This window comes from Urtica dioica, chromosome 1, assembly GCF_054948205.1.
Source record: "Urtica dioica subsp. dioica isolate 48M chromosome 1, U.dioica_male_clone48M_v1_H2, whole genome shotgun sequence".
NCBI lineage: Eukaryota > Viridiplantae > Streptophyta > Magnoliopsida > Rosales > Urticaceae > Urtica > Urtica dioica.
The window spans coordinates 48,538,259-48,549,665 of record NC_142756.1 but is presented as its reverse complement, the minus strand read 5'-3'; the positions used below and the strand labels follow the sequence as shown (position 1 = coordinate 48,549,665).

Below are 11,407 nucleotides of genomic sequence, written 5' to 3'. Positions count from 1 at the left end.
ACAACCTAATTAAAATAGGAGTGATTTTCATTTTCATTTCCCTTCTATTTTCCGGGTTCCAAAAGGAGCCTTAGTCTTTAATAAACTATGCCTTGAAATACTACTCACTGTTCGTGTGAGTGAGTATTGTCTGTTGGCACCGAGGACCCAATCGCTGCGTATTTATATAAGTGTATACTATTTGCTTGCTCAAATGATTCAATCTGTTGGGAGCGTGAAAAGATTTTCGCAGGCAGTTGATAGTGTCGCCGCGAAAGGGAAGATTTATTAGCACAATAACTTCCAGTACCTCCTGAAATTCGACAGGTTTGTTGAATTTAGATTATTGTTTTTTGGCAAAGTTTACAGATTTTCAAGGTGAATTTTCTTCCACTTTTAATAAACTGCACATGATGTAAGATACATACACAAATACCTGTATATACATTTGAAGCTGGCCATTTACAATTCTATACATTGAACAAGAAGTTCCAAGATATCTCAACCATAGGCTCATCAATTGCAGGCAATTTAAATTCTCAGGGTTCCTAAGGTGTACTATTTCAGGTTTTTGATCAGCTTCCTGGGAGGCTAATGAAATCAGTGTACTTGCTTAGAATGATTTAGAGAAGAACTCTGTAATGTATATTCCTACCAAGCACGTTGCCAGGTAACCACCGAGAGCACAATACACACTGCTGATGACTATTCTGAAACTACAACATCTCTATCTACAAGATTTATGACCGTAGACTAACCCTCTTGCAGAGCTCAAGTTGGAATCCATATCCTCGTCAATTTTTCTATATTTCTTTTTATGTCAATTTAATAAGACACATCATAGCACCTGTAAATATATGGAATAGATAAAAAACCATGAACATAGAAACGGACAATCTTATAATAATGCATGTTTTAAATAGTTTTGGGGTTGTCAATCTCAGAGAATACTTCCATGGGACTCTTCCGTAGTGGATTCGTTCTCACTCTTACCACTGCTCATAATCTCCAAGTTGTCGTTGACCAAAGCGATCTCCTCATCGACCCTGCCCATCTGCATGATGAACTCCAGCGCCGAAATGATATCTTTCATCGACGGCCAACCGGCGTCGTTGTCGAGCATGCAGCTGATGGCGATCTCCCCGTATTTATGGAGGCACTTTGGCACAATCTCACCGGCAAGGTTGGGGTCCATGATCTCGTTCAGTGTTCCGTTCCGGTGGCAGCTCTTGGCCCAATTTCGCTAAACTCACGTCTGGCACCCACTCCGCAGTGTGGAGTATCGGCGGCCACCCGCAGAGCACCTCGCACAGCACCACCCCGAAAGAGTACACGTCGGACTTCTCCGACAGACGCTGATACTGGTAGTACTCTGGTACCCGAAGCTTCCATTCACTTGGGTGCTGACGTGGCACTTGGACATCGTGGTGGGCCCGACCCTTGAGAGGCCGAGGTCCGAGACCTTTGCCATCCAATTTCCGTCGAGTAGGATGTTGGTGGTCTTGACATCGCAGTGAATGATGACATGTTTGGCCACGGCATGGAGGTAGTGGAGCCCACGAGCGGCGCTGACGCATGCCTCGAGACGGCACTGCCACATCAGCGGGGGGTTTTCGGAATCGTAGAGGTGGTCCCGGAGCGTGCCCCAAGGCATGTACTCGTAGATGAGGATCATCTCGTTGCGGTCGTGGCAATACCCGATGAGGGACACGAGGTTGCGATGGCAGAGGTGCGACAACGTCTCGATCTCTGTCTTGAACTCGTGGGCCCCCCCTTGAGACACTCTGGATTCAACCGTTTGATTGCCACCGCTGTCGTCCCATCATCGATGAAGCCCTTGTAGACATTTCTGAACCCGCCGTGGCCGATGATTGACATGTCATCGAAGCCTATGGTCGCAGCTTTTATCTCCGCCAGCGAGAAGCACCGGCAGATGTCGTACTCGCCGGCTCTCACCAAGAACGCCATCGATGCGTTCACTCTGGGCGCGTAGAAGTGGAGGCAGATGAACTTCGGGCCGGGCGTGACTGGGACGCTGTAGCGGAACTCGAAGGCGGACACTCGAGCTGTCCGGTATGGCACATCAACGCTGCCGTTGGTGTCGTTGTCAGCGGATACCGGCGATGACTTAGCGTTCCAGCCGTAGCGCCGGGAGAACAACAAATTGTTGACGTCGCTCTCCCATTCCCGACGGCTCTAAGAAAGCCTCGATCCTTCCGGTGAGCCGCAGTTATGTTATCGGGAGGTTTGTAAGGCTGTGTCGACTGTCCCAAGGCCGCCGCGAGGATTAATACTGTGGGGATGAGAATAATCATTATTTCCACGGGAGGAAGAAGAATGACGCATATGATGAATTAATATAAGAAGAATAGAGTAAATTTAATACACTTCAATAGATATATGTTGTATTTAATATTACCAATGCTATGACAGCGTTAACCATTATTTTTTTTGTTTTTCTTGACTCTGGCCGGCACAGCCTCCATCATGCGTTAGAATTCGCCGAGATGGCCCAATGGTTTTCATGACTTGGAATTTTTTTTTACTAAAAACGGACAAACGAATCATGACTTGAATAACTTCTTGGTATGGGTTTTCATTGACTTAGATTTTGAGAAATTTCTTTAAGTGGGCTTAAAAATTGATTAAATATCAAGATTAGACCCTAACCTTTTAAAATATCTAGAAATGGACTTTTGGACCCAAAACGGACAAATATACCCCTTAAACATTTTGAATAAGCTTTCCCTCCTCCTGTCTCACTCGACATCTCTCTCTCTCTCTTTCTCTCAACAAAAAAAATCAAAAAAATTCCGGTACGATTCAGTACGACCTTGTACGACCGTGTACGACGTGATACCATCTGGTACGAGTGAATACGATGGCGTACGATGGAAAAGGTTCGATCTCGGGCGGCGGTGGAGATCAGAAATCCCGAGCTTCAAAACCAAGTAAAAAGGTAAGTTTTCATGTAATTTCTTGTTAAACTTCATTGAAAATAGTTATAATAGGGTTTAGGACTTAGTTATTCTCTGATTTGAGTTGATTTGAGGTGATTTGGGTCGGATTTAGTATATTAGGGTTTGAAATTAGGGCCAGTGTACGATGAGATTGATGCATCGTACGATGTCGTACGATGTTGTACGATGTTGTACGATGAAATTCATAGAGCTCTACGATGCGATACGATGGTGTACGATAGGTTTATGTTTTCTCAAAAAATTGTCGTACGATTCTGTACGATGTCGTACGATTCGGTACGAAGCTATACGATGATTTTTAAAAAAAATTTAATTTCTTGTTTTACGATGATATGCGATTCTGTACGATGCTATACGATGATTTTTTAAAAAAATTTAATTTCTCGTTTTACGATGATATACGATGCTGTATGATTCTATACGATGAGTTTTTTAAAAAATTTAATTTCTTGTTTTACGATGATATACGATGCTATACGATGAGTTTTTTAAAAAATTTAATTTCTTGTTTTACGATGATATACGATGCTGTACGATGCTATACGATGATGTTTTAAAAAAATTTAATTTCTTGAATTGTGATTCTGATTTAATTTTGTTGTTTTTTTAGGACAATTTGAACTACATGTACAACGTCTCATTCCCGGGGCGTATCACCTACGGTGAGACCGGGATCTTGAAGCTTGTACGGAGTAGATTCGATGAGCTTGGGATAAAAGAACGAATCCTCGGGACTCCGTTCGAGCAATTTTTTACGGAGAGCGAGCTTGGTTTCTCACCGGTGCTCGTACATACTCTCCTTCAGAAGAAGATCGAGGCGACGGTACGGGGGGAAATACATTTTGGTATCGGAGGCAAACGAGTACGATTTGGACGCCTCGAGTACGCACTCGTCTCGGGGATGACCTATGAAGACGGTCCGACCAAAGCCGAACAAGACGAGCGAAACAACGATGGATTGATCACGGATCACTTGAACGGCGTTGCCGGAAGCAAGTTGAGCGCGTTGATCAACGCGTTCACCATATGTCGAAGCCCTGACGCTGCGTTCAAGCTCGGGCTGCTCGTATTCGTCTATGGGTATCTTCTGGGGCAACCGGCAAACAAAGCCATCGAAGAAAGGTGGCAGAAATTTCTATACATCGTTCAAGACCTCCCCTTCTTCTTCAAGATGCCTTGGGGAAATTTGAGCTGGGCAGAGACGTATTCCAGCCTGTCGGTGAACCTACGGCGTTATCACGAGACGCTGCAAAAGAAGTTGAAGGACAAGCCGGATGTGGCACAGAAAGAGGCCAAGTACACATTGACGGGTAATCTCCATACCCTTCATTACTGGGCGTACGAGGCTATCCCAGAGATCGGGATGAGGTTCGGGTCGAACCAGGGGATTCGGGTGCCCAGGATGCACTCGTGGTCTAGTAATGTGCTCATAATGGGCAAAGACATCGAGGCGGTCTTGAATAAAAAACGATAACTTTTTATTATTTATCGTTTATTACTGTATTTTACATTATATTGGAATATTGGTAACGTTTATTAATCTATTGTAGGTGGGTGTTCTTCAAATGCTGAGACCAAGGGCACCAGAGAAAGAAATGTTCACTCTCCTCGAGACACAGACGAGCAAATGTCTGTATCCCATAGACGTCGAGGGAGAAGATGCGACAGAGCCGCGAGACATCGAAGAAGAAATAGATCGAGTCACGACTGTTGCAGAAGATGCCATCGTCGGAGACTCCGACGACGAACACGTGTCAAACACTCCACGTGTTCGTCTTGCTAGTCCAACCACTCCCGCAATGGGATCGAGGCCCACAACGACCTCTCGCGCCGACATTCTCGAGGCCTTTGTCATAACACGGGAAATGTGGGAAGAAATGCGAGCTTCCCAAGAACAACTGCTAGCATCCCAAAAACGAATGATTCAGTCACAAGGGATAGTCTTACGTTCTCTTTGCACGACCGGCCGTAGAGTTGAGCGCATGAGTGTTAGACAAGTTAGATTTTGTGACAAGTTTAAATCAATTTAACGTTTTAGAGTTGAGTTTAAATTTAATTTAACGTTTTAAAGTTGAGTTTAAATTTAATTTAACGTTTTAGAGTTAAGTTTAAATGTAATTTAACGTTTTAGAGTTAAGTTTAAATATAATTTAACGTTTTAGAGTTAAGTTTAAAATTTAGAGTTGAGTTTAAATTTTATTTTAACGTTTTAGAGTTAAGTTTAAATTTTTGTGACAAGTTTAAATTTTGTGACATATTTTATTACTTTGACTTTCAGCTTTCTATGTGGAAGAGGCTGAACATTTTGTTCGAGGACGCAACGGGCTTGCCTGGGGGTGAAATTCCCACGACCCAAGCTGATGGTCATAAACGCCGGACCCCTCCTCCTCCTCCTCCTCCGGCGGCTAGTCAAAAGCCGGCGTCTCCATCGCATGAGGCAGAGCCGTCTTCTACGCATCGCGAGTCATCGAAGAAGTCAGAGCCGTCTTCTACGCATCGCGAGTCATCGAAGAAGTCGAAGAAGCCGTCTTCAACGCATCGCGAGTCGTCGAAGCGATCGGAGATCAGGCCGGTGACTTCTCCCAGGTTGTCGACGTCTTCGTCGAGTCCTCGTAGAGAAGACATTTCGGATAAGCTACGCCCGCTCACAACTCCTCTAAGGAAAAGACAGAAGGCACAGCTTACTCCGGCACGTCCAGATCGGCAAGTGCGACAGAAGACGTCGCGTTGGGCCGAATTCACTGATCCGACGAGGCCCAAGTATTTGGAAAAGCCGATCCCCAAGTTCAAGCCGTTGAAGGACGCGAAGCAAAAAGAGTTTGATAATTTCGTTAAGTGGGTGAGGATAAAAAAGTGGGACGGCAAGTTCATGGAGTCTGTTCGACTGAAGACGTGCGACGGAGACACGATTTTCTTCGACACGATATTGACAGAAACCAGATGGCTACATGATTCGGTACGTTATTATATAATTTCACTTTCCCTATCAATTTAAAATAACGCTATATGTTTCTAATGTCTCAGCATATTGATGCTATGATTCACATGGTTCGGGCTCGCCAACGAGCTCTCGACGGATATCGGCAAGACGTCCGAATCATGGATTGTCGGTGGGTCCAGCACGTGTACGGCCGATTCAGAACGGAAGAAGCGAACATCAAGAAGGCCATCGAGCTGGGAGCAGAGCCCGAACCCGTGGACTGGGACATGAGGGCAACTATTAGCCCGATGACTGGGTATAGGGACACCGATATTTTGCCTTGGGATGGTGCTCGCGAGATCCTGTTCGTCGTGAACTTCCAGAACATTCATTGGTTCACATTTCGGATCGACATCGAGGCCTGGACCATTACCGTCCTCGACTGCCAAAAGGATCTCATGCAGTCGTCGAACCATCAAAAGGACTTCACTGAGCTGATGGAGGTACGTAAAATGTTATGTTATTCACAATTATTACCTTAGAGCAACAATTAATTAAATTATAAGGGTTACTTAACATTGTTAAAATGTTTATTATTCAGACTTGGAGTCGAGCATTTGCTAGGATTGTGGCCATAGGTGGTTTCTTCAAGAACCATCCCAACTCTTACCGGGAGACTGAGCATGGTGAAATTAAGTTCACTAACCTGACGTGGATCGTCGATGACAAGGTCCCACAATGTGCATACAGGTAAACATGTTATTTTAAAAAAGTTTTTTTGACTACTTAATTGAACTTTTTTTTACAAGTTTTAAACAATTATGTTTTTATTGACAAGTTATTTTAGAAGTTTGGTTTTTTTTTTTACAAGTTTTTTGACAAGTTTATTGAACTTTTTTTTGACAATTATGTTTTTATTGACAAGTTTTAAACAATTATGTTTATATTGACAATTTATGTTTTTAAACAATTAGTTAATTGAACTTTTTTTTTCAAGTTATGTTTCAACTTTTTTTGACAATTTCTTTTACTTATTCTTGTGTTGTAGCGGTGATTGCGGGATGTTCGCACTGAAGTATGTCGAGCACCTAGTACTGAACGAATCATTTGACACTCTTCAAAGTGTCAATATGAGAACGTTCAGGAAGAAATGGTGCGTGGACTTATTCTACAACCACCTTATCCCGTGATTTTGTATTTTCGGATGTTTATTTTTTATGTTTTTGGTTTTCTATGTAATAGTACCTTATAAACATATTATCGAGATGATTTGTTGACTATTGATTGAATATGTTTTTTATTGTACCTTAAAAACAACATGTAATTCAATGAAAGAGATTCACAAAAAAAACATAAAAAATTCACACATTCACAAAGGGTTTAGAACTCGAGACATTTGTGGACGAAAACGAGTCTTCGGACAAAAGCGAGATGAGATCTTCGTCGTTCTCACAGAGTTGAATTGCGAAAAGGTCCATGAGACGGATGACACTCCATTAAACAAGATAAAAAGGTCACTCAAATAAACGTTAAAGTTTTAAACTTAAAAATAAAAATAACACAAAGTCTAAAGTTTTAATCCCTCCAAGTGCATGTTTTTCTGTTATGTCCCCTACCACCACATTTCCCGCATTTTCGCTGGACGACAATCTTTTCGCCTTGAGGTGGGTATCGATTAATTCTTCTTCTTCCTTGTTTACTTTTCTTCGGTCGACCGGCTTGCTTCTTTTCAACGGGTTCCGAAACTTTCATGTTTTTTATCTCATCCGGGACATCCCATTGATCTTCATTGCCAACCGGATATATGGCTTCCTTGTACATCTCAATCCACGTCTCCTTCAAATAAAAGTCACTGCATAACGAGTACACGTCCACGCTTCGATGTTGGGCTGCTGCGATAGAATGCTCGCACGAGATATTCAATTGTTGTGGTAGTCCGCAAGTGCATGTCTTCGCCATAAGGTCTACATCGAAATCACCTCTTACGTCTTTGACATGACATTCATATAGACCAAGTCCGTAAACATTGACGAACTGTGCCTTATTATTTAGCTGTGCGAGATCATTTTGCCACGTTGGTGTCAATTTTGTGTTCAACTGGTTCGCTATCTCTTCTCGTTCAAAAAACCAAGTTTGGAGTGTGAATCGAATAAACTCGAGCAACGTCGTAATGGGAAACGTCCTCGCATTCCTTGTTTTGTTGTTGAAGCTTTCTGCGTTGTTGCTCGTCATTAGGTCGTACCTATATAAAACATACTTGATTTATATAATCAACGACATAAAAAATTCAGTACAAAAGAAGTTTTAGACTCTTACCGTTTTCCGGGAAAGAAAGCTCTGGCCCACCGATCGACACCAACTTCTTCGAGATACTTTGCCATCTCGACATCCTTACGTCTCAACTGTCTAAAATTAGCTTCGAATGCTGTTTTACTGAAGGCGTAAGCCGCATCGTAAAGTTCAAAGCGACAATGGTCTGTCTTGAACTTGTGTTGGACATTCAGTTGTAAATGATGGTAACATGCTCCGTGAGGGATACCAGGAAACACAACCTCGACACCATGTATGATGCTAACGTGGCGATCAGATATGAACGCCAAATTAGGTACATCTTCACCGATAGCTTCTCGCAATCTTCTCAAAAACCAAATCCAAGAAGCATGACACTCGCTATCTACAACTCCGAATGCAAGTGGATATAATTGTGAATTCGCATCCATTGCAATTGCGCAAAGCAACTGTCCCCCGTATTTTGTCTTCAGAAATGCACCGTCCAATGCTATGACCGGCCGACATGCTTTGAAGCCTCTACGACACGCCCCAATGGAAAAGAAAGCATACTTGAATTTGTCACCATCTTGCACAAAGTCTGTTATCGTCCCAGGATTCTTTTGCTTCAACATGTACAGCCAAGACGGTAACTTCTGGTACGATTGTTCCGGCGTACCCCGCACGTACCCAATAGCTTTCTCCCTGGATCTCCAAGCTTTCAAATACGATATGTTCACACCCCATCTTGTCTTCACTTCTTCCCTGACGTTATGCGCCGAATACTCCGCCATAGAGTTAATTGAGTACTTGTCTTTAAATACGTGACCGATGACCCATGGTGCCGCTCCTCGATGGCCCTCTGTTCGAACAACACGCCCACATGAGTGTTTACCCTCGTACGACGTAATCTCCCACATCTCAGACCACTGCACGACACCCCTCAACCTCCATGTGCATCTCTCGTTTTTGCATAGAACATACCATCTCTTTTTCGAAGAAGATTTCACTCTAAATTCGAAATTATGTTTCAACGCGTACAAGTGGATATGTTTCTTCAGTTCATGCTTGTTTTCAAATTGCTGCCCAATATATATTTCTTCTGAGCTACCTGTTACTTTCAAAGGTTAGTTAAACAATATGTGGTTTCATATTATACTTGAATCTCATTTGAATCCACTTAAATTACCTGTAGAAGAATGACTTGGATAATGACTCGGGTTTTCCTTCACAACATCATCGGCGCTGAACTCGGGTGCTTTCCATGAATAAGGAACGATAGGTGATCCGATCATCGGAGGCTCACGCTGACATTGACTCGATGGTTCACAATGACCCGTTGGTACCGTAAACGTTTCCACAAATTCTTCATATTCTTCGGGATTGGCGAATTCTTCAAATTCTTCAACTCTACCATTGTTATCTCCGTCATATCCATCACTATTCTCTTCATCACCATCGCTACCTTCGTTTTCATCACCTTCACCACCTTCGTTTTCATCACCTTCGCCATCTTCGTATTCATCACCATTGTGTCCATCATATTCGTCACTGTTGTGATTACAATCTCTATCACGCCTGTATACTTCATCACCGTTTCCGGCACCCTTGTACTCGTTAAACAAGTCATCGTCACAGCCACCGTCTTTGTTTTCAATTATAGGATCATTTTGTCGATCCTCGATAACAAGAGTATTCCGTCTCTTCTTCGGTTCATTGCGAGACACCATTCCAACTTCCACATCTTTCCCTTTACATACTCCTCGATACGCAATAGGTGCAATGACCTCGATCTGTTTCGGTACCAAACTTACACAGAGTGGAAATCTATTACGATATTTGTGCTTCATAAAATGCGAAACATCACCATTGTCCTTCAATACGGCAGGACCTACTGGAATTGTACCGACTGCGTATGGGACTTCGAGTTTTAAGTCGAACGCGAATCTGTCTAACTGGAACTTCTCGTATAAGAAATCTACTAACTCCGTGTACGTTACCTCTTTCGGAATTACGAATGCACGAAATTCTGTATTGGTGAAAACCCATTGGTGTCCTTCCTTCTCCCAAGTGCCGTTAATCATGACAAAAACTGCAAAAAACAGTCAAACTATGCAAAATAAGCTTCTATATCGTACATCATCGTACAACATCGTATACCATCGTACACCATCGTACAGAATCGTACATCATCTTACAAAAAGGCATCGTACGGCATCGTACAACATCGTACAAAATCGTACAGCATCGTACATAACACAATTTTTATTCTAAATTTCATCGTACAAAAATTTAAATTTCATCGTACATCATCGTATACCATCGTACAAACAAGTTAAACCCAGATTTTGGACTTTGTTTTCAGATCTGATCGATTTTTTTTTGCTACATTCTATCATATACAATCATAAACTTTGTAAAAATGATTAAGTTAGTAATCTTACCCATGATTCTTTTGAAACCCGCTTAAGTAGAGAGGATTTGAGTGGATTTGAGTGTGATTGAAATGATAAAAATGAAGTGTGAGAGATGTATAGGGTTCAGAGGGGTATTTTTGTCCGATTTTGGGTCAAAAGTCCATATTTAGATATTTTTAAATATTAGGGTCTAATCTTGATATATAATAGCTTATTAAGCCCACTTAATGAAATTTCTCTAGATTTTCTTACCAAAAATGGACTAACTTCTCATTTAAACTAAAGAGTAAATGGCAGCAAAAGTCCCTGAAGTTTCCAGAAACAATTAAGTTAGTCCCTATTCTTTTTTTTTTTAACGGCGAAAGTCCTTGATGTTTAGTTTTCCTAATTCCGTAGGTCCTTAACCCCATTTTGACGTTAATAAGCAACGATGTTAGGTCAAAAACGTTAGTTTTGACTGAAAACATATTTTAAGTTAGAAATTAAACAAATAAAGGAAATAAAAATAAATAAAACAGCAGGCAAAGATCCGACGATGGCTCCGCCGAAGCAGCCGGCGGCGATGGACCACTCCTCAGCCGCCGGAGAGAAGGAGACTTTCCACATGCTCCTTCCGACAGTGCCGATGGCGTCCGCAAGGTCCTCGCTCGAGGTTGACGACGACCTTCGTCGCAGGTCCGGGCAGGGCTGATCTTCACCAGACAACCACGGGGAGATCAGGCGAGAAGATGTCGAACCCAAGCGGGGGCGACCTCCAGCGCGCGGCCACGAAGAACCCGGTGGACCCGGGATGGCGCTTTCCACCAAGCCGGGCGCGACCTCCGAGCGGTCGGGATCTACGA

At 42.7% G+C, this 11,407-nt stretch overlaps 1 protein-coding gene and 1 pseudogene across 1 annotated transcript; one reads left to right on the top strand and one right to left on the bottom strand.

Moving 5' to 3' along the window:
• Positions 1 to 919: 919 nt before the first annotated feature.
• LOC149407994 (receptor-like protein kinase FERONIA pseudogene) lies at positions 920 to 2,094 on the bottom strand (annotated as a pseudogene).
• Positions 2,095 to 2,860: 766 nt separating this feature from the next.
• Positions 2,861 to 11,256, top strand: LOC149407993 (uncharacterized). The gene is made up of 4 exons (XM_089623031.1): positions 2,861 to 2,938; positions 5,815 to 5,916; positions 5,985 to 6,383; positions 11,062 to 11,256. Exons 1-4 carry the CDS (start codon positions 2,861 to 2,863, stop codon positions 11,254 to 11,256), a joined length of 774 nt encoding a protein of 257 aa, XP_089479157.1.
• The last annotated feature ends 151 nt before the right edge of the window (positions 11,257 to 11,407 follow it).